The sequence below is a fragment of the Perca fluviatilis genome, chromosome 6 (genome assembly GCF_010015445.1).
Source record: "Perca fluviatilis chromosome 6, GENO_Pfluv_1.0, whole genome shotgun sequence".
Lineage (NCBI taxonomy): Eukaryota > Metazoa > Chordata > Actinopteri > Perciformes > Percidae > Perca > Perca fluviatilis.
Genome location: NC_053117.1, coordinates 3,548,273 through 3,571,594, shown reverse-complemented (window position 1 = coordinate 3,571,594; position 23,322 = coordinate 3,548,273). Strand labels below are relative to the sequence as shown.

Genomic DNA, 23,322 nt, shown 5'->3' with positions numbered 1-23,322 from the left:
ACTATTTTCCCTAATCTATCTCTTATTATATTTTGCACTATGTGGCTCAGGGAGATGCTTCACTGTTTTGATACTCCATACTTTAAGAATACATGTACGCACAAATTATAAGAGTAGGACATGTAATATTTGAACTCTAATATTAGGTCCTTGTATTACTTATTCATTTCATGTTATATATAGAGTGGCTGACATCACACAAATCCCAAATGTTCCCCCTTCTGTAAGGGCACACAAGTTAACAAAGAGTGTAGCTGAAAGTTGAACAGTGGAAGAGAAGATGGAAAAGTGCACCACTGGTTTGCAGCAGCATCACTGTGTGTGCAGTACTGCACAAAAGGCAAGATGCAGCACTATTAGATGCATTGTAAACAGTGTAATTGGATAGCGCTGAGCGACGAGGATAACTCATGCAGCCGAGTCAAACTATCTACTTTGTTTTATGAGTGTCTAGCCAGTGTGTATGTGCCTGCTGCACATTCTTATGCGTAAATGTACTTATGAGATTTAGCAATGTAACCTTGCACACATAACCTGGAGAACTCAGTGGCCTGTAGTGTTTGCCCTTACACATAAAGCCTACACACAAAAAAGTGTTGCACACCATCGGCACAATATTTCAAACCATAACTATTTACTTACTTACTACAGCATGTCACCAAAATGTCTACTTTGTGTTCTAAAAGACTTACATTCCACTTCATCATCAGCTCTCAGTCCTGCTCTGAGCCACCACCAGTTTCAGTCCTGTGTTCACTTTAGTGATTCTAAAGAGGGATTCTGTGATGCTCGACAAACACGGGCCCAGGTTGAGTATTAAATCCAAATTAAAACCAGAGCATGCAGGGCAAATGATTGCAGGGCTTGCACTGTCCATCTTCCAATACTATATAGATGTACTATGCTGGGGTGTAGCCAGTTATGATTAGGGTTGGGCATCGTTTAGATTTTAACAATTCTGATTCCAATTCCGATTCTTCTTTTTGGTTCCGGTTCTTATTGATTCTTGATTCCAATTCTTTAAGGGGCGAGGTTGAATTGGGTCACATGCTTATTTCACAGATAAACATTTTTGATTCAAGGGTGATTTACAGTTTAACAGCGTAAAATAAAGTCACACTTTAGAGCGCCGCTCACTGTGATCCATGGCTGCAACACACCAAGCGCCTGGAACCGATGATCGGATTCGCAACCACATTTTCCAAACGATTCCAATAAAATAAAGATTCCATTGGAATCGTAATTTTTTCAAACGATTCCAAGTTGGAACCGGTTCCCTATGCCCAATTCTACAGTAGTTTTGATGTTCATCACACACAAATTCTACACAGACAAACAACATGAACACACCTCCTCATTGTGAACCAAATATCAAAGACTGTACAGGAATGTGATGTCCCTGCCTCCCTCCCTGTGGTCCAGTCAGTCTCTCCTGTGCACTGCTCTAACCCATTACTCTCCTGTCTGCTTTGTTCCATGCCTGGCAGACGGCCCAGAAATTAGCCCAGAACAAGAAGAAGGTGCAGTACCTACATATCTGTCTCGTCCTCCATGCTGCAGAGCACAGTGTCTCTTTTTCTCTGCTTGGCTCTTTGTCTCTTTCTGTGTCTGTCTGTCTGTCTGTCTGTCTGTCTGTCTGTGTATCACTGTCCTGTCCTTTGTCTCCTCTTCAGTGTACTGTCATTCTGATGAACTGTTGGCATTTTCCTGAATCCAGCTTTGTATTGTTGGAGGTGAAATTAATTGTGACGCTCCCTCCCTTTGGTCTCCAGTCCCTTCTCCATTTTTTCATTCCATATCAGACATGTTGTTAACCCCCTCATTTGGCACACTGTAGTTTTTTGTCAAACTGCTTGTGATGGAAAGAAAGCAGCATCTGGATGCAGGAAACAGCTGAAATCTTTGTGATACTGTGAGGTCTGACTGGGTTTGTTTTCAGTGTGCTTTCTCTCTCTCTGCTGCTGAGTCTGTATTTGTAGTGCTACTATGTATGACTGTACATAATAACCTACATCCTCTTCTTTGCTAACCTACCCAGAGTCAGATGACAAAATGCCATGCTGAAGCATCTCGGCACAGACAGAGGTCTGGGATGTCAAAATAAGAGTCTACAGCAATGCTCGTGGCACTGCAGTGCTTTAAGCTAAATGATTTAAGCATGTTCACAATGACAATGATATCATGTGGATGTTATGTCGATGATGTTTACCATGGCCACTATCTTAGTATGACATGTTAGCATGCTAACATGCTAATCATCTGAGGCTGATGGTGATGCAGCTGACCATAAAGCAAAGACTGAGACACATTGTTTGAGCTGATAATGATGCTTCATCAAAGTCAATAGGATTCATCCTATTCATCATCGTGAATGTCTGTGCCCAGTTTCACGGCAATTCATCATAACTTTGTTGAGATATTCCAAAGTGATATACCAAAGTGGCGCCATCCCTTGATCCTTTATTTTGTCATTTTATCTAATAATGGTCATGCTCCCAATCTTTGTAATACGGAGGCTAAACACATCCTAGATCTCTGTCCTGAATGAAAGTAAATCAGTAACACTTTAAAGTTCTCATATTCTGCTTTTTGAATTTTTCCCTTTCCTGTATAGTGTTATATATCTTTTTGTGCACGTTATAGGTTTAAAAAGTGAAAAAGCCCAAAGTCCACCCCAAAGGGACTTACCATCTCCAACAGAAAACACTGTTCACCAACTGCTCCAAACAGCTCTGTTGTAGTCCAGCCTTTACTTCAGAGACAAACGTGGTCACTTTGGAACACACGTTATAATGCTCGCCTAGCTGCTAGAGTGGCACGCCCTCATACTCTGCTTCTGACTGGCTAGTAGTCCTTACCTAGGTACTGTCAGGGCAGGCCCTCATACTCTGCTTCTGACTGGCTAGTAGTCCTTACCTAGGTACTGAGCATGTGCGACTCCCAACAAAGATGGAATAGAAGTGAGATGTCTCACTCTGTAGCTAAAACAGAGAGCTCAACACACAGGGTGAAAAGAGGAGCTATGTGCAGTACAACAAAAATATGTTGTTTTTTGAAAATTAAACCATGTAAACCTATTCTGATATAACCTCTAAATACAATTATGAACCTGAAAATGAGCATAATAGGAGCACTTTAAAATAACTACACACTATGGATGCATTAGTTAAGTATCAGTAAATACTTAATTCATCATTTATAAATCATTGTTCCAACATCATAAACACAGTTATACATGTTTTATTCTTGATTAATAACCTCATCTATGTGTGTACTTTTATACTTCACGAATGATGGATTCACCATTTCTAAATGAAGTATTACATAAACTACAAAAACGTTATTCATGAGTTGTTAATGATTCACAAAATTATTTAGTAAGTGCCTTTCAGTTATATATGCTTTGTGAGGCATAGATAGTTCTCACTTTTGATGAGTTCACACAAATACTTAACTAACAACTAGTAACTGCTTTCTAACCACCTTAATTAATCATGAATTGCAGTGATAAGTGTTTATAAAACAATAATATAACATAATACACACTAACTGACCATTAGTGCATGTCTAAATCATATGTGTAAATACATGCATACATGTACATCTAAATAGTAAAAATTTAAAGGTACAATATGTAACATTTCTGCATTAAAATGTCTAAAAACGACCATACCTATGTTATATATTTTTTATGAGTTGTGTTCTTACACTATCCCAAATGTTTACACCAAATTTCAAACCCAGAGAAATCTGTTATTTTATTTTCAGACACGGGTCGTTTCCTTTAGTCGCCTGTCAGTGGCGTCATATAACCTTTCACCCTCTAGTTACTCTAACTTCCGTCAGAACACTGGCACCCAGATGATACGTTCAGGAGTAATTGTAAATCATACAATGTCACAGAAAAAAATACTCGTAACCGTAATACTGCAGCTATTATATTAGAATAACATGAATAAATTAACTAAACTTAACGTGAATAAACTTGAATGGGAAAACTCGTCCTTGAACAGATGCATTCTAATCAGCGATGGTGTTTAACAATAAAAACTACAACTCCCATAATTCCACGCAACTTCCCAACGTCATCAAAAGTCGGTGGTTACCATCCATTGTTTTGGTTGAGAGACCCCTAGCGGCAGAAAGTTACATATTGTACGTTTAATTACACTTTCTTAATGATCTTGTGAACCATTGACAACTCCATAATAACTGGTTTGTGATTTATGTTAAACCTAATTTAGAAATGATAAATCCATCATTTATAAAATAAGAAAATACAATCATTAAACACATCATAACTGAGGTTATTAATCAAGAATAAAACATGTATAACTTTGTTTATGAATTACATACTAATGTGTAATAACAATGCTTTATAAATGATGAATTAAGTATTTACTGATACTTAACTAATGCTTCATAGTGTGTAGTTATTATCCTGCCGTATTACTCAGGGTAAAAGAAGTGTATTCCCCAAAATGCTGAACTGTTCCTTTAATAGTCATATGGCATACATTCTGTACTGTGAAATGGTCAGCTGTGAAACACACAGGCACTTTATTTCATACATTACCTGCTGCACCACTAAAACATGCACACGCTCTCATTATGATAACTGCCTAGCATTTCTTTCATTTTGGTTTCAGTGACCCATCAGTGTGTATAAACTGTGTGACGCTCAGTGACTGCAGCAGCTGGATTGATAACTGAATGCCAGATGTGTTGCTGGGTGGGCTGAGTGGAGACTCCTAACTAATGGAAAACGTGCATTAATAAGTCCTGTAAAAGATTCGGCCACCTCAAAGTACCACACTAGTGTTTGATGCCTGCTTTAATCCAAACGTATTTCACATTAGATTACAGATAGCTAATTATTATTATTATTATTATTATTATTATTATTATTATTATTATTATTATTATTCTGCTTTGCTTTTCCATTGATTTTAGTACACTATGGAAATGTTTGAAAGTGCACTTATTAAATTTTTCTCTCCCCCGTCTCAAGCAAGTTTCCACTCTTAAATTAATCACCTGTGTGCATAAATTACTAAAACATGCTCTCAAATTACTGTCTAAGTTTCTGTAGCAGTAGGAACTGAAGTTCCAGGCTGTTGTTGTTCTTACAGTCAGTTAGTGAGGAGTACCTTTACTGGCAGCAGCCTCCTAGATGTGTTTTTGGTATTGAGATGTCTTTACTGAATCAAATCCTTTATTATATTATATTATATTTATAATATTGTTCGATTATCACGCATGGTCCATCAGTCCCTGTCTCATTGTTAGTCTTATGTGCACAAATGTACCCCTTAAAAAGACTGGAGAAACATAAAACTGTGATCCTCTTGACAACAACAGTCTGTGCGTTCAGTCAGAGTTTAGGTCCTGGCCTTTGTCAAGGCTTTTTTGGACACACTTAATAATTCTCAACTGTCTGTAAAGAGCACAGAATATGATGATGTAGCAAAACCTAAAAACACTGCTGTGGTCCTGAAAACATCTGGTCACTTTTGTACATCAGATATTTAAACTATCACACACACACACACACATACTGTGTCCTGGGATCAATGTTGACAGTCAGATATGTGATACATACTAACAGTACATAAGACTAGTGTTAAAGTGATACTCAAAGTCGCTGTGTGCAACAGAGAGGAAGCAGTGTACCCAGTGAATGTTAAATGGCTGTTGTTGTTGGATTTACAGCAGTTGCATCAGTCTCCAATACTGACACGTTACATGGCGAGAACAAGTACCGAACCATTCCTCCCTAAACCAGTCATATCTTCACCAGAATGTCTCAATACACTGCTGCCAACCACATTCATCACATCACGTTCTCATGCATGACTTTAGGAATGCTCACAAGCAAGTAGGTGCTATCAAGCGAATCGGGTGCTTTTCCTGAACAAAAAAAGGGCGGCTGAGTCGGACGCAGGTTGATCAAGCCATGAGCTACGATGAAGCAGTCGTGTCCAATGTAACAGCACATGCCCATAAACGCGTTGTTTTCACGGAAAAAGAACACGTCTACACCAGTCTACACCCTCCTTCAACCGCGAGGGGTGCAACTGACACAAAACTGTCACGTGGGTCTGTCTGCGGCTCGTTCGGAATACGATCTCTTCTTTTACGAAAATAGTTCACCGGAACGTGTTTCTGAAAACATTTTAAGAAACAAATAGGCCATGCAGCTGCAAAATCTGTCTTCATTTCAGATCAACAAAGGTCAGTTTAAGAGATTTTCGTCACCTTTTTTCAAGCCGAGCCAGTCGCTCCTCATTTGCATAAAGTTGGCTGGATTCAACTTTATGCAAATGAGGAGCCAGCAACACGACTCCCTACTTCTCCTAAGTCCCCGCGACGCACAAGAATGCATTGCACAGTTGATACCATAGAAATGAATATGAAGCGTGGAAATGACGCTGACAATGGACATGTACCATTAGAGTAGCAGGTGTGTCTGCGTGTGAGCTGAGAGCCTCCTCTAGCTCGCATGTTAAATATATTTACCATTTAGGAAGAAGAAAAGGAGGAATGGCTTTCCATCTTCCTATGAAGCCTCATCCAAAATATGTATATAATAATACAAATTTGTAAAATAATCTTTGTACCTGCTTATTGAGTGAACCAGGGGCACAGTGAGGGAAACACCTTGGTGGATTCATTGGACTTTATGTTCCCAAAATTGGAATTAATTTACATTATCATGAATATAATAACATTTACAGGTAATGCACATATTACATCGCCACCTGTTACCACTAAAAGCTTGTTCTTAGTCAATTACCCAGGTTAGGAAGTATGTCAGAGTAAATAAGCACACTTTTGAAAAAATTATAAAAACTATATTAAACCTTTTTGAATATTAGGGATATTTATGATTCAAGCTACAGTTTTGCCCCCAGCATGTGAGTAAACTGTTGCTCAGACTATTTATTACTATACTACTCAATTAGAGTGTACTGTTTGTATCTTTCCTTTAGTTTCCATTCACTTGCTATAAAAATCAATGAGACTTAAACGAATAGTTCAACATTTTGGGAAATATGCTTATTCAGTTATTTGCTGAGAGTTAGATGTGAGGACTGAGTCTGTTACCACGCAACACTAATGTTTGCCACTTTTCCGATTACAAAGCAGATGTGATGTTCACTGGAGCTTTAATAATGTACAGAAAGAAAAACAGTCAAAAAGCTCTAATATGGCATTCTTTGGAAAATGATCAGCAGTAGTGTTATACATTTAATATTTTCAGATCATCAAAAAAAGGACAAATTGGTATTACCTGTTATGAGCTGTTATAGTCCAGACTTTGAGGTTTATGGATCATAAAGTGCAAATTCATCATTTTACAGCTGTTTGTTCCCTGTGCTCTGGTAGTAATGAGACGTCACTGACCTCTAACTTTGAATGTCTCTTCATTCAGGAACATCTGTTAATGAACGTTTTGGCCTTTTTAATGTCTGTGTGTTTTATGAATGTGTGTCTAATATTGCTGTGTAAATGTGTGTGTGTGTAGGCCCCTGAGGGTGAGCCTCAGCCCATGACAGAGGTGGATCTCTTCATCTCCACGCAGAGAATCAAAGTGCTCAATGCTGACTCCCAGGTACTCGCTCGGACTGACGTGCAACACACATCTGCAGTGCTTTTTAGAGATGGTCCAAAGATTCTGGTACCAGTGTGTCATATATTTGATCATGTTTTAACAGCAGTATACTACCATCCCTGTATGGATGGGATATGATTTCTATCTTTGTTGTTGGTATGGCTCAGGTTCAACTCTTTGTGAAACCTTAACAAACACAAACAATGAATGGTAGAACGTTCTTTTATTATTCAGTTTGACAGTCAGTCATAATGGAAAAAGAACATAAATAAACTACTTAGTAGTAGATTGTCTTCGGGACTAAATAACGTGATATAGATTCCAGAAGTTTTCGATACTGATACCAGCATCTTAGGTGGTATCAGAGGCTTTTCTGATACTGGGATCGGAACATCCCTAGTGCTTTTTCCTGTCACCTCACTGAGAAAAGGCCCTCGTATCACCTGCAATTTAAAAGATCTCTGACAAACATTGAATTGGAGCCAAGTTTTCTTATGTTGTTTTTGATGCTACACAGTTAGCTGTGTGCTGCTAACCAGAACCATAAAGACTTTCTGATCATGAAATAAAGCAGGCCACACAACTAACCTCTGAAATGTCTAAATAGGACATACGACAGTGGTGACTATACTTGCCTGTGTACTTTGTATGTGTACTCTGACCAACAGCAGAATATCTTTCCTGAGTTTTGTCCCAATATAAACACGACTAAACATAGCGACGTTCAACAAACATGCTGGTATTACCTCCGCCAAGGAGCTCATGTTTCGGTTCGTTTTGTCTGTCTGTCTGTCTGTCTGTCTGTCTGTCTGTCTGTCTGTCTGTCAGGAGGTTTACCGAAAACCTTCTGGCATTACATTTTGGAGCAGATCAGAATCAAGGGGCAGATGCACAAATTCTTTTTTCGCTTTCATTAACATCGTGAGATAGGGCGTTGGTCTGTGCTCTCCATGTGCCCTCCTAGTTGTTGAGTGTTGTTCAACATAGTTGTCGTGCTCTCTGACCTTACTTCCGTACTTCAGCCCCTGCAGGGCAGAACCTGTTCAGGCAACAAAACTACCTGGTTAGGTTCAGAAAAAGATCGTGGTTTGGGTTCAAATAACTACATAAGTTACTTAACACAAGTAAATTAAAATTAGTCAAAGGTCTAAAAAAGTGTTAAGGCCTCTCGGACACCGTAGAAAATGGTAGAAAAAATATTTTCAAATAGATTGCTACTGTGTAAACAGATTCATAACTGTATGGGGGGAAATACTTTGGAGTTCTCAGTGAAGATCTATTCAGGGGAACAATATAACTTCCAATATGGACCTATATAATCTGAGCTGGCCTTAAAGGGGCTGTACTCATTTTTGTACGTTTTTTCACACCCACATGCAATAACATGCACGCGCTGCTGGACCAGCTCCCAAAACTAAGAACAGAGAAGCTCAGACTACAACACACACGGAGTGTGACCTTATTTATTACTCCACTTTATCTTTACATAGCAAATATTGTTTGCTGCTATATTAATGTAAGGTTCTTTGACTCCCAGGAGACTATGATGGACCACCCTTTGCGGACCATCTCCTACATTGCTGACATTGGCAATATCGTGGTCCTGATGGCCCGGCGCAGGATGCCTCGATCCGACTCTCAGGAGAATGTGGAGGCCTCAGACCCAGGCCAAGACAGCAAGCGCCAGTACAAGATGATCTGCCACGTGTTTGAGTCTGAGGATGTGAGTCCAACAGCTAAGTTAGATCATGTCTTCGCTTGTCAAAAGGGACAAGTTAGTCAGCTGTGAAATTGACTATAGTTAGTTGACCATAAGATAATTTAAGTAATGATAACAATTTCAAAAATGTGTAAGTCTGCCATACCCCCCCCAACCCCCCCCGGCCCATGCTGTCCTCTAGGCCCAGTTGATTGCCCAGTCCATCGGGCAGGCCTTCAGCGTGGCTTACCAGGAATTTCTACGAGCCAATGGCATTAACCCAGAGGATCTGAGCCAGAAGGAGTACAGTGACCTGCTCAACACTCAGGACATGTACAATGATGACCTCATCCACTTCTCCAAGTCTGAGAACTGCAAAGACGTAAGTAGAGCTGTGTATTATTAATTTTTGTACTGGTGCCTCAACACTCATTTGTTCTATAAATAAAAGTCATATACTGTATTTCTTTAAAAAAAAAAAAAAGTATTTTCCTTACCACTGCTACTGCTCAGAACTGTCAATTATATTTACATAAATGCGTACTGCTACACAATAAAATAACCACTTACACCACACCATTTAATGTTTTTCCATTATGATGTGAGCTGACTTTAACATAGTTTTGTGTTGTTCCTGTCTGCTGGGATTGCAGGTGTTCATAGAGAAAGCCAAGGGGGAGATTCTGGGCGTGGTCATTGTGGAGAGTGGGTGGGGCTCCATCCTGCCCACTGTCATCATTGCCAACATGATGCATGCTGGGCCGGCTGAGAGGTCTGGGAAACTGAACATAGGAGACCAGATCATGTCCGTTAATGGGACAAGTCTGGTGGGACTGCCCCTGTCCACCTGCCAGACCATCATTAAGGTAGGTGTATGGTATTATTTTAAATAACGGACATTCTGAATGAAGATACTGATGATAGAAGTGCACAGTTCTTGCCTACCACTGCACAGACCCTGAGTTGATTGCGGTTAGCTGTACCTCCGGCTTGGTCGTGCTTCCACAAAACACAATTAAACTTCATTTATAGAGCACTTTTCTAACAAAAATTACAAAGTGTAATTAAAGCAGAAAATGTGAGCTTTCTTTTTTCAGCTGATTTAGTTCGAGCTCATTTAGTTTAGTTTGATGTTTTTTTTTGGCATTTTACCTTCATCTGAGCAACAAAGTAAAACTACAGACTGTAAATGCATGCAGAGAGAGGGGATGACAAGCATTGCAGCTGTAATCCAGCGGTGGAAGAAGTATTCAGATCCTTTACTTAAGTACTAATAAATATCACATTGTAAAAAAACTGTTACAGTTAAAGTCCCACATTAAAAATATTACTTCAGTAAAAGTGTGTAAGTATCATCAGGAAAATGTATTTGTTGTATTCAACCATTGTAGAAAGTGTAAAGGATCCAACCAGTTGTGTGTTTAATCAGTGTTTCCTCTATGTTCATTTGACCGTGGCAGCCCCCCACGGCAACATTCCTTCCCCCCACGGTATCAGAAATAGGGATGCATTGTTAGAGTGCATGTCGGAGAATACACCGAGTGGGCACACGCGTCACTCGGCAGACAAAGGGAGAAAGGAAAAAGAGACGCTGTCCGGATGATAAGCCAGTTGAGATGATGTGTGTACGTTCTTGAGAACTGTAAGTGGTATAACTTCTGTTGTCAGTTCATTTAAGCCCGGTCTTGCAAATTTAAATTAAGTTAACTGGTGATTTTCGTTGTTTGTGTGCTGACGTAGTGACACTGCATTAAGATAATGTAATTAATAGTGGGTTTATTGTTATTTGCTACAGAATGCTTAGCCTATATGTCAAGATCAAAGTTGGCCTATATAGTAACTCAAAAAATGCCCCCACTGCTAAAAAAAATCTGTTATATTGTTGGCTAGTTTACTTTAGAATCAAACATCAGATTTGATAAACTACATGTGTTCTGTGTGCAGGAATCTTAATGTGTAAAGTCACTAAAGCTGTAACAGATGAATGTAGTGGAGTAAAAAGTCCAATATTTCTCTCTGAAATGTAGCAGAGTAGAAGTAGAAAGTGGCATGAAAAGAAAAGACTCAAGTAAAGTACCTCAACAATTCTACTGAAGTACAGTACTGGAATAAATGTACTTACAGTAGTTACATTCCACAACTGGTTTAATGTAATCCCATTACGTTGTAGTTATGTAAAGATATGTGGCAGAGTTTTGTACAGTCTGTAGCCTGTCAAAGGCTCTTTGATTGAAGCAGGTAAGAAGAGCATTGCAGTAATCCAGATTTGATAAGGTGAAGGCGTGTGTAGCCGTTTCAGTGTCTTTTTAGAAGCTTATTGTGATTAAAATGTGAATTAGGATTGAAGATTTTTAGCTACAGCTTTCATGATTTGGCTGTACCTGTTCTGAAATATGCTGAGAGCCGATAATAACAATATTTGACTTCTTATGAAGAAAATGATTTGCCAGTTTTTGACTTCAGTTTGCCCTGTAGAAGCGTTGTGCTTTATGGAAGGTATCCTCGACGTTCCACTTCCGGGATTGCGCCGTTGGCGACAGAAATTCCATCGGATTTCACTCTTTTAGGCCAGATATCCGTTGCCTTGGGCTTTCTTTGTGTTGGCGTTCTAACCTCCGGTGGATTTGTGAGGACTATGGTTAACTGCTCCTCAGATCTCTGCAAGGTAAATCCAGACAGCTAGCTAGACTATCTGTCCAATCGGAGTTTTCTGTTGCACGACTAAAACTACTTTTGAACGTACACGTTCCACCAAAACAAGTTCCTTCTCGAGGCTGTTTTCCAGAGGCACCGCAGCTTTTCCCAGTGCCTAGCACCGCCCAAGACTGTTGTGATTGGTTTAAAGAAATGCCAGTAAACCAGAGCACGTTTCTCTCCCGGCCTGGAATGCTGTGCGAACTAGCCAAGGTCTGGCAAAGTGAGGCTATGGAAGGTACAACCGTGTGTTGTCAGCAAAAAGATGAAATGGCATGCCATGGCAGCAAATCATATTGCCAGAGGAAAAATTTTCATGATGTAATGGCAAAGATTACATTTAAGCATAATTCCTTGTATTTTTATGTTTTATTTCTACTTTAATTCTCTCACAAATGCTGACAGAGTTTCTCATTCCCACATGCAGATTCTAACCTTGTGAGACATCCAGTCTGAACATAATGTAAGCACTTTTGCCTGAACAGATAGGGGCTACAAGGTCATCTCTAGTTTTCCCATGCCGTTTGAGATATAACTGGGGGGTGAAAGTCGTACCGGGAGGAGGAGGCGAAATGGCTCCAAGATGTCTCTTGTATTTCTCTGATTGTCTTCATGTGTATCAGATTGCATGTAAAAAATTGTAGCGTCATAATAAGCCAAGTGCGCGTGTGCTGTCACTCTGAAGATGCATATAAGCCTGGTGTTCTGTTCACTCATTTGAGAAACTGACTCCACACTGGGCTGCGGCCTTTTGTGAAATCATGTTGATCCTATATTTGCAAATATATCTTTTTTAATAAAATACAAAAACCCAACTTGGTGTTTAGTCTCAGTCTGTCTTATTTGTTTAAATTTACTAAACTCTGAAATTCCCCCCCCCTGCTGCAAAGTAAACTTCCATAACAATGACTACATTTATTATCCAAGACCTCAAGGTGTTGTGTATTAAAGGGCATCTTGACAATAGGATGAAAATTCTGAGGAAGAGAGGGATATATAAAAGAGGCTGTGTGTGCAGGTGGGAAGGCTGTGAAAGCATCCGTCTGTGTCGTGATGTGTGCCATTTTTTATATTCAACATTTTATTGAAAGAAGAACCACTTGACTTACAAACAATCTATCAGAAATAGACTCCCAAGGTTAAGTACGGTAGTCCATTAGTTACAGTTACAGCTTGCCAAGCAGTGAAGTTCAGTGGTCCGAGCCCAAATTAGACAGCTTAGCAGCGACTTGGAATGTCTGTTCAGTACTTTTAAAAATAACTTGTTGGATATTGTTTCACCAATCTTAATCGCAAAGTAAATGTAGGATAGAAGCACCATTCTCTCCAGCATGAGTCTTTAATTTCCACTCATATAATTGTTCGATTGCCACCTGTGCATTATTTTCAGTTGGATGAACCTATTTCCAATTTCTTTGGACATTGTGTTGATGTTAATAAAACATGACTTCCAGTCCTCAGGAGATCTGTGTCAACCTTTTGACATTTTGCTGATTCCATATGCTTTCTTTTCGTAGGGTCTGAAGAACCAGTCTGGGATCAAGCTAAACCTCGTCAGATGTCCCCCAGTGACCACTGTACTCATCAGACGGCCAGACCTCCGCTACCAGCTGGGCTTCAGCGTCCAGAATGGCATTGTGGGTAGCACAGTTTTTATGTGGAGTGATTCTTGCAGTTCTGTTAAATTGCTTTAGTAAAATATGATTTGTCATCTAAAAGAATTGATCCGTCCCTTCAACAGATCTGTAGCCTTATGCGTGGGGGCATCGCCGAACGTGGCGGAGTCAGAGTGGGTCACCGCATCATTGAGATCAACAGCCAGAGCGTGGTGGCCACGCCCCACGAAAAAATTGTCCACATCCTGTCCAGCGCTGTGGGAGAGGTGAGACATCACACTGGACATAGACAGAACTAACTCTTTTACACCCTTATTGAAGTTACTGCATGCAAGTACATTGTTTGGTGCTTCCCACAGACTTACATGGCAAAATAGACCTCTGTAAATCAATGGGGGTCAAAAATTACTGGTCACAACCCCTGCAAAAGACTCGTTTCACTATCGATAACATTTTGGAAAGTCTAGAAGATCCACACTCTAGCGGAGTGCTAAACCGGAGCTCAGTGGGCCGCACAGTGCAAAACCAGTGCTGATCATCCGGGTCATTTTTACACGTGGCAGTTGAACTTTTTTGGCTTGATGTGCCAATGAGCATCTCTCATAGGAATGACTAGGGCTCCGCTTTTAACGCTGTATCCAGGTCAGGAGCATATTCAATCTCAAAATGGTGTGCACCGTTTTCCTACAGTTTCGTGTTGAAAGACATGTTTTATCTGAACGGTGTGCAACAGGCTTTAAGATATGTTTTCTCTGTTGGTTTGGTTGGTGTGTCTCTCGTTTATTGGCTGTGTCACAGGTGATACCCAATCAGCAGAGACGTGTCTGTAAACCCGTTACAAGCCAGAGCACACAACAGGGTGTTCAACGCACCCCCGTTTCAGTTTAAAAAAAACGTGTTGCTACTTTTGTCGAAGCTCAACGTGGCACTGATTATACATCCATTTATCAAAGCCCTACTGAAACTTCCTACTTGATGGAACCAAGGGGTAATAAGCAGCAGTTGTCACATGACTTCAGCATGGCCATATAATTATTAGAGGTATTAGCAGTGAATGACACAGCTCAGTTGCTGAGCAGAAGAAAGAGCATCAGATGGCTCCTAAAAGGCTTTGCAGCGAGGACTTTGAACTGTGCTGTGTACTTGGTTATAAACAGCAACAGCAGCTACATGACACCCAAAGGTGCATGCCAGTGCACCCAGAGTGTGAGCAGCTTAACACTTAAAACGCCATCCTGACCTCCTAGTGTAGAGTCCCACATCAGAAGAGTTCAAAATGTACGTTTGATTATTATTAGCTTAGCCACTTCTGGCTATCTTTACTTGATTACTCAACAATAAAAGGGACCCAGTTAGCTAGGAGAAGTACTTTACCAATGCACGACCAAGGGTTAGGGTAAGGGTTAGAGAGGTACTATCTGCAGTGGAAAATGAAATCAAGAAAAGTACCTGGTACCAAATCCGATCCGAGCCATGCATTGGAATATAGTTTTTAAACTTCTTTAATCTGCAGGTGGCAACATGTTCATTTGGATGATCTACATTAGTTTTGTCAGCATGTCATTTAACTTTGTTAACTTTGTCTACCAAGAGAGCACAGAGAAAGACATAGAAGGAGAGCTACAACAGCTACAACAGCAGCAGCAGTGGCTGTTACCCCTGTCTGCTGGGATGTCTAGGGTTGGCAGCGACTGCCAGCCTTTGGCACTTGGATCATCAAAGGCATTTACTATAACTGACTCCATGAATTAAATGCTTTGTTGTGTTTGTGACTCTCTCAGATCCACATGAAGACGATGCCTGCAGCCATGTACCGCCTGCTGACCGCCCAGGAGCAGCCAGTTTACATTTAACAAGACAAAGCCCTGAGCTCACACACCCTTTAATCAGCTGTCCCCCCTCCTCCCCCCCCACACCCACCTCTGCCCAGCCCAGTGCTCATCCTGCCCCCTCCTGTTCACAGCTGGTGGACTACAGTGAGTTGTTAGTACAATTGTTCTGTTGCTTAACTAGAAACCCAAATCTGTCGTCACTAAAAAATTTGTTTTCCTGCTTTGGCTAAATGTACAATTGGTGAAAGGGTGTTTACACCTGATGTATTATGAAGCGCTTAGTAGTGCCCCACAATCCTCAACTTTTCTTCGTGGTTCACAAGTGTATCTTTAATGTTCAGTTTAGGCAACTAACACAGTTTTGGTCATTGTTAAACAAGAAGGATGAGAACTTCTCACACACTAGAAACCTTATTTTAAAGAGCGGGGACTCCGATGGTGGACCTTCACACTCTGACTGTAACTTCTGCTGTCCTGCTGTTTCACTGGCAGAACACAGCCTGTCTTGTTATATTTCCTCCACCAAATCATTCATGTGAGGCAACCATTTTTTCATGTTGTAGCTACATTTCATGAGACCAAGCTTGCACTTCAGCTCTCCTCCTGCGGCTGTAATCCACTCTAAGTACTGTGCGTTGGTGTTCTTTGCAGAGCTCTCCACAGAGGGAGTATGTGAATCTTGCTGACAAATAAGTGTGTGAACACACACTCCCTATCGTCACATTCCACACGTTTGCTGCATTATAGAAGAGTTGCCGCTGCAAACAGCAAAGCTTTCCAACTCTACTGTAGTCACTTGTTACCGTAGTTTCCATTCCATTTGTTTCCTGTCTGTATGCTCTGTACATAGCACAGACAGGAGCTCCAGTCAGCATGTAATACCCCCATTAAACTAATACTCCCCTTACACCACAGACCCAACCAGCGTGTCCAAACATAGAGCTGACTCATGGGACCCTTTTACCCCAAACCTGATGACCTACCATGTCCCTATGTTCAGGTGTTTGCACAATATGCAGGAATGGGAGTCTAAATAAACCCTGGCTGTTCTCAACTACTGTAACAAGATATGAATTCTAGTCCCTTTCCTCCCCCAAAACTGGGAAAGAGAAAGTAAAGCACTCCCCTGCCTACTGTTTTGCACACAAACAGTACCAGGAACTCTGGTTTTCATCTGGCTTCTGTTAATTGCTGGTTGTATATTGTTAGACAGTGGATAATGGAGTAATATATAGAAGAGTGGAGTGAGCCGCCTAAACACTGCTCTGATACACTAACACTCAAACATACAAGCTACTTTAAATTGTCAAGTGATAGTTAAGGGGAAATAAAGGCCGGCCCCTAAAAAAGATTTCCACAGCACTAATTGTTCAGCACAACTACAGCCATGGCACAGCCTCTCACTTTGTCTTTATAACACAAATACTGTTCTTATACATTTAATTATTTGAGATGCTTCTATTTCACGTGTGTGAAACTTACACTTCCTGCACGTTTCACACTAAAAGCCTACATTTGAACGGAGGGATTATGCCCTTTGAGTCACTGGCGGGCTTTTATTTTTATTATTTTTCTTTTACTTATTTTTCTAAATTCTGTTTATTACATGTTTTAAAGACAAATGTACAAGCAATACATAAACAAACGATAGACAAACAGTAGTGCTACAGGACTAATCCATATAGTAAAAAGAAATGGGACATAATTAGCTCAACAAAATAGGGCACTGTACTTGCCCATAGTAATGCTGACAGCAATAAGTAGAATAGAGGAGTCAAGCCCATGGCCTTTAGTTCCAGTCCAGACATGTGGCAATTGTCCTCCACATTAGCTATCTATTCAAGTCCAGATTATAGTCTACTCCCAAACTGGGGGCTTTTAATGTGAAACATTAGATCAGGAGGTGCTGGGTGGAATTGGCAGTAGCTTTACAGAAATAGGAACTGGGAAATGAGAGTGAAAACAGTGAGAGCAGCAGAGTGGGGAGTATGGCTTGACGATGTTGTTGTACTGATGGAATTAGTGAAAATGTGCATTATACTGAATTTATCAAGACAAGTGAACATGGAGGATGTGTTGAGTTTGCATTAACAGCACATTAAAAAAGGAGCGGCTCAGAAAACATGGAGGCTTCTAAACAAAATATGATGAAACATAATGAATAAAGTCCTGTCTCTTTCATTCATTTGAGGTAAATAATGGCCTCGGACACTATTTTAGAATTTACACTAACCAACAACCAACGCTTGAGCCCAGATGCACACTTTAACACACCATTAAAGTCATAAGAAACAGTGTAATTATTAGGTTAAAACATTTTCCATTAATGAAGTAAATGCCAGAGAGACATTTACAGTGATCACCAAAGACATCCGTACACCGTTTACACGTAGCATCATTTAATAACCAAATGTGTGAATGGGTAATTGTTTGTTGAGATGTTGCATTTTGGGAATTTGTATTGTTCTTATAAATGTGATGGATGATAATAATTCAGAAACAGTGGGAAGGAGGGGCATTTTAAATAAATGGGAAATCTATTTCCAGGATTATTACACCATTTTGAGTTGTGAAGGTGATATCTGTGACGCAGCAGAGTACAGTTTGATTTCAGTTTCACTCGACTGATTTACAATGTGCGTTATATTCTGACAAAGCTGTAGTTTCTCTGAAGTCACTGAAGTGGAGTCTTCAGATCACGTCCACCAAACTGTCCACAGGTTCACCTTAACAAACTTCTTTTAGTTAGATTATTCTTATTTTAATGTTTTGGGTGTATTTTGATATTTTTATTGTGATTTATACACAAAACAACACTACAGTAGCTTGTTTTCACATTTGAATGGTTATTTTAATAAGACTGGATATACAATGACAATACAATGACTGTACTGGTGTGACATGTTTCATTCTTTGCATTACTGCTGGCCATTTTCAAACATGTACTTTTTTTTTTTTCTCCATCTTTTACAAAATCAGCTTGCAAAAACTTGAAACTTGGGTGAAATACTCCATCACAGTGAGCATTATTGTTGTTGAGGTTTCCAGTCTCTACCAGCTGATTTTCAGACAATTTTTGAATCGGTGGAAATCAGTGGCTGCCTCTATAAACTCTAATCTAACAGCGAAGGTTCTGCTGTGGAGAAAAGGTAATGGACTAAAACATGTCAAAACACTGGCGTGGCCTTGACAAAAGGCTGTGGATATTCTTGATTATATACTATTTTGAATTGAAGGTACTTTGAATAGTAGAAGTACTGAGAACACATGCCACAGACTAGCATGAAGTTAGCAGTGTGTTCTTCTTCAAACATGTTAAAGTCTATGTTTTTAACATGCATGCACTCTTGAAGATATATGTTACAACTAAAACCGATATAGGCACCTTTTAAACTAGTTTACCTTGATTGAAGATGTTCTCCGCATCATTTCCATGGACCAGGAGGTCAGTTATAAGAATAAACCTTAAAATACAGTTGACCTAGTAAATAATTTACACATAATTTATTGATCCCCAGTGGGGAAATTACAATTTACACTCTGTTTGTTAGAAACCACTACACACAGGCCTGAAATACACACTGACATGCTCAGGACCTATTCATGCACAAATGGAGAGATGTCAGAGTGAGTGCTGTGTGCCAGTGCTGGACCAGCACCCTGAGCGGTTGGGGGGGTATGGTGCCTTGCTCAAGAGCACCTGGGCATGCCCAGGAGGTGAACTGGCATCTCTCCAGCTACCAATCCACACTCCGTACTTTGGTCCGTACTGGGACTTGAACCAGCGACCCTCCGGTTCCCAACCCAAGTCCCTACGGACTGAGCCCTTAAATTATGAAACATTGCCTTTTATGCCACTTAGTAAACATGTTGATTATCATTGGCTAAGAGTGTTCATGTGGTTCTGGTTCTGCTTATGTATTATAACCACGGAACATTTAGAGCCAAAGTGTAACCTTTTAAATAGGATTAAAGATGTTCTGGTTCCCATTGTTATTGCAGTCACATACAAATGTCTCCGAGCCATTGTGCTTCAGGTGAAACCTAGGCGAGCTGATTGGTTGAACTCAATAAGGACATAGCTTGTGAGATATAGAAAATATCTGTACATTTCATGTTGACTCAAGTGGCGTTAGTTTGTGAGTGCAAAAGTATATTTGTGAACCAGTTATTTTATTTGTAAGATGCAAATCTAACTTCTGGATCCTATTTAAGGTTAAAATTGTTAATTTAAGGTTGTTTGATAAATAGAACTAATCCCAACTGTCATCATGTGGCACATGGACAGAGCTGTTTGATGTGTTTTGGGGGCAGACAGCTTGTTATTGGGCTTTTCATGTTACAGATGATGGACACGTCCTTCCTAGTTCACCTAAACCACTATGAATAGGCTGAATAGACTTCACACATGACTTATGCTGTGCACTACTGCTTTTCTGTCGAGTCAACAAGGATTGTGTTGTGGGCATGATTAAGGTTAAACTGATGTTTAAAGTGGTAACGACTCATTGGCGTTAAGAGCTTAAAAGGCTACTAAATGTTGGACTTTTTATTGTGTGTGAATCCGTAGAGCCTCTTTTCTCCAATTTACTAAAGCATTTGAACCCAACACCAACTCCTAGGAATGTACCTGTCTACACCACCCAAACTTTTATTTCCCTTATGGACGATGTGAACAGGACCTGTGTTCTCTTTTTACATGCCTCCAAGTTTAAGGCTGAACAGCAACATGTATCCCCCAACTTCTAAACCCACTGCTTTTTGTCTGACCTCATCGATGGAGTTCATCTTGGCCTTACTACTACTACTACTACTACTACTACTACTACTACTACTACTACTTCTACTATACTGGACTTTACATGATGTTAAAGCTGATGCTGAAGAGGAATATGGGCAACGGCAGCCATTTTTGGACCTTTGATATGGGTTTCTCTAAAGCTACATGATTAGGCTGTTCTTACTTCTAGTGTGTGTGTGTGTGTGTGTGTGTGTGTGTGTGTGTGTGTGTGTGTGTGTGTGTGTGTGTGTGTGTGTGGGTGTGTTGGGTGGGTGTTGTGTAATTACAACCAATGTACTCCATGTTCAAACAAAAACCAGCTGGATAAAAATCGCACATATAGATGAAATATATAGGAAACTATGTAAAGGTATATACTTCTAATGGCTTTGTGTGTTTGGGTTGGCCTGTAGGCGCGCTTCAGTCAGTAGAAAGCAATGTGAAGGGTCTTGTACTGTGAGTGGAATGTAGGAAACTGAATGTGTGAAATGACATTCATGTATATATATGCAGCTAGAGCACAAGGTCATTTAAGGTGTGTGTGATATTTTCTCTCCATGGTCTGTCAGGGATCGTAGGCTAGCATGACACAATGAAGCTAACCAAGGAAACAAGCACTGGTGGCAGGCAGCAGGGTTGGCTACCAAGTATTTATAAGTGCACTCATTTTGAATGTAACTGAAACGTTAACTCTCAATGTGTCTAAAGATTAAAAAAGAAAACCCTTTCTGTAAAGCAGCATCAATGTTTATTTATTTGCTAGCTTTTTTTCTGTGATGTTCTAGCTATTGGAGCTACATTCCCGTACCAGAGCCAGAATGTTTGTAACAGTATTTACAACAATAAATGACTTGCAGAAGGATGTTGGCTTGGGCTGTTGTTTCAAAATGAGCCAGGAGGAGTCCTGTCCTGTTTGAGCAACACATTCTCACTCCCATCGTGTCAAAAAGCGACGCTTGGTCATATTATACTATGACCTTTTTCGTCATACTATACTTTTTAATATCTGCGCGCAGGTTTTAGATCAAAGATGTCATTGAGAAGGTTGATTCAATCAGGTATCACATCGGGCTGGGAGCTGGGGTAACAATTTAGATCTGGCCTATATCTCAAAGCACTCCACTACAGGAAGACGTGTCACGCTGCCATGGAAACAGGGCCAATGAATAGTTCCTCAAAAATATTCTAAAAATCACTGTTGATTCAGGAAAATTAATTTGATTCAAATCATTTATTACCCAGCAGGATACTTTTTTTTTTTTTTTTAAACACACAGGAATAGTTGATTATGAAAGCCAAATGGGCTCTACTTGACCGCCACCATCTGACATCATCAGGACCTCTGCCTGAACCAGCACCCATACAACAGATGAGCCGCGAGGGCAGTCTTACTTCTTGCTCCCTTACTGTGATGTCTGCTTTCACTAATCCAACCCCCCCACATACAACTTCCCCCTATGACTTTTTTGTCCCTTATTTTGACATACTATATGACTTTTTTTTGGCTAATCACATGTATGATAATATATGCAAAACAAATGGAGTTCCAATCAGAGTTCAGTAGGCGGTCCTTAATATGGCTCAGGACACATATGCGTCCACACACGTTTGAAATGTTTATTATTATTATTATAAAAGCAGAACATAGTGTCTGGCGGCCAGACTTCGACCTCATTACTCAAAATAAAAGTTACTTCGAAGACCTTACTTTTAATTCAAAGTAAATTTCAGTAAACTTTAGGTCATATATACAGTAAATGTACAATCCATCTGCATTTCCCATGCCTTAAACTATATTATTTAACTTATATTATACAATTTTTTTGAACATGCTTGTGATTAATGCATTAATGCATCAGCTTTTCAATGCAAAGTTGTACCTCTCAGCTCTTTGAGGTCATGCTTACAGTATTTGTTCTATGCAATGGATATGTCTGATAATAATACAAGCTATTTCCTCTTTCAGCATTTTCAGTCCATTCATTTGAGATTCCACTTTTGACAGTATTACAGTTTAGATTCCTGTATTTCAGCTCTTAGCTTACTTAGGTAATGCTTCAGCTTCTAACTCTGACAGTAGTGCAGCAGTGCAGTGTATTTGAGATTTTTCAAACAATTTGTTTCATATTTCTTTCTCACAGCTCTCTCTTCTCTACGTAATCATACTTTCAGCTAGAAAATAGATTCAGACCTCACAATGTTCTACATCTTATGGGGTTATTGAACTTTAAAAAGCCAATAATTCAGTTTAGCGTCAGCTTCTTAAAAAACCTTTAAATAGTCCACATTTCTTTACATTTGTGGTGTTATTCAACTTTTCAATGAAATTCATACTCATTAAAACCATTCCCACTTTTCCAACTATTCTCACTACTTAACCTTCTTAAGCAGTTAAGCTAGCAATCCAGTTTAGCTTGAACAATTTAGCTCCTTTTTTTAGCAATTACATTAAAAATAATAGTTTGTTTTTCATTTAGATGTCTGAAGGAGCTCAGTAATACAATTGTCAAAACATATTTTAGTTGTTTTTTTGAGTTGATATAAATGTAACTGTGTTAAATGTATGATATTGGGGCGCCCAGATAGCTCAGCTGGTAGAGCAGGCGTCCATATATAGAGGTCAACTCTAACCTGCGGCGCTTTGCTGCATGTAATCCCCCCCCCCCTCTCCCATTTTGGGTCTTCATCTGTCCTGTCAAAAATAAATGCCCAAAAAATAATCTTAAAAAAAGTACGATATCGTCTCATATCAATCGCAGGCACCTGAATTGAATCAAATCAAAATCGTATCCTGACAGACTTTAAGATATCAGCAAACTCATATCGTTGTCCAAAGAATCAATATAACACCTAGCTTATTTCTGTATCGTAATTATGTAACGCTGTTCCAGGATTCTGTTACTTCCCGAGCCATTGAAAGGGGCTTGGGCACCAAAATACCAAATGTGTTGGTATGGCTACAGATGTGGTTGACACAAAAGGCTGGGGTTGTTAGCGTAGCTACGGCGGTGGTTACAGCTATGCAACTCTATGGCAAATGCTATAATTCTGGCTATGCCTGTAGCTGTGGTCAAAGCCTTATGAAC

General features: G+C 39.8%; 1 protein-coding gene across 2 annotated transcripts in view; it reads left to right on the top strand.

The window, feature by feature from the left end:
- Positions 1 to 16,522, top strand: part of apba1a (amyloid beta (A4) precursor protein-binding, family A, member 1a) — a 48,086-nt gene extending 31,564 nt beyond the window's left edge. For both annotated transcript variants that reach the window (XM_039803135.1, XM_039803136.1), the window contains exons 7-14: positions 1,488 to 1,520; positions 7,529 to 7,615; positions 9,153 to 9,338; positions 9,517 to 9,696; positions 9,968 to 10,180; positions 13,526 to 13,645; positions 13,750 to 13,890; positions 15,406 to 16,522. In XM_039803135.1, the coding sequence (XP_039659069.1) occupies positions 1,488 to 1,520; positions 7,529 to 7,615; positions 9,153 to 9,338; positions 9,517 to 9,696; positions 9,968 to 10,180; positions 13,526 to 13,645; positions 13,750 to 13,890; positions 15,406 to 15,477 (1,032 nt within the window). In that variant the 3' untranslated portion in view covers positions 15,478 to 16,522. The remainder of the gene's footprint in view (positions 1 to 1,487; positions 1,521 to 7,528; positions 7,616 to 9,152; positions 9,339 to 9,516; positions 9,697 to 9,967; positions 10,181 to 13,525; positions 13,646 to 13,749; positions 13,891 to 15,405) is intronic.
- The last annotated feature ends 6,800 nt before the right edge of the window (positions 16,523 to 23,322 follow it).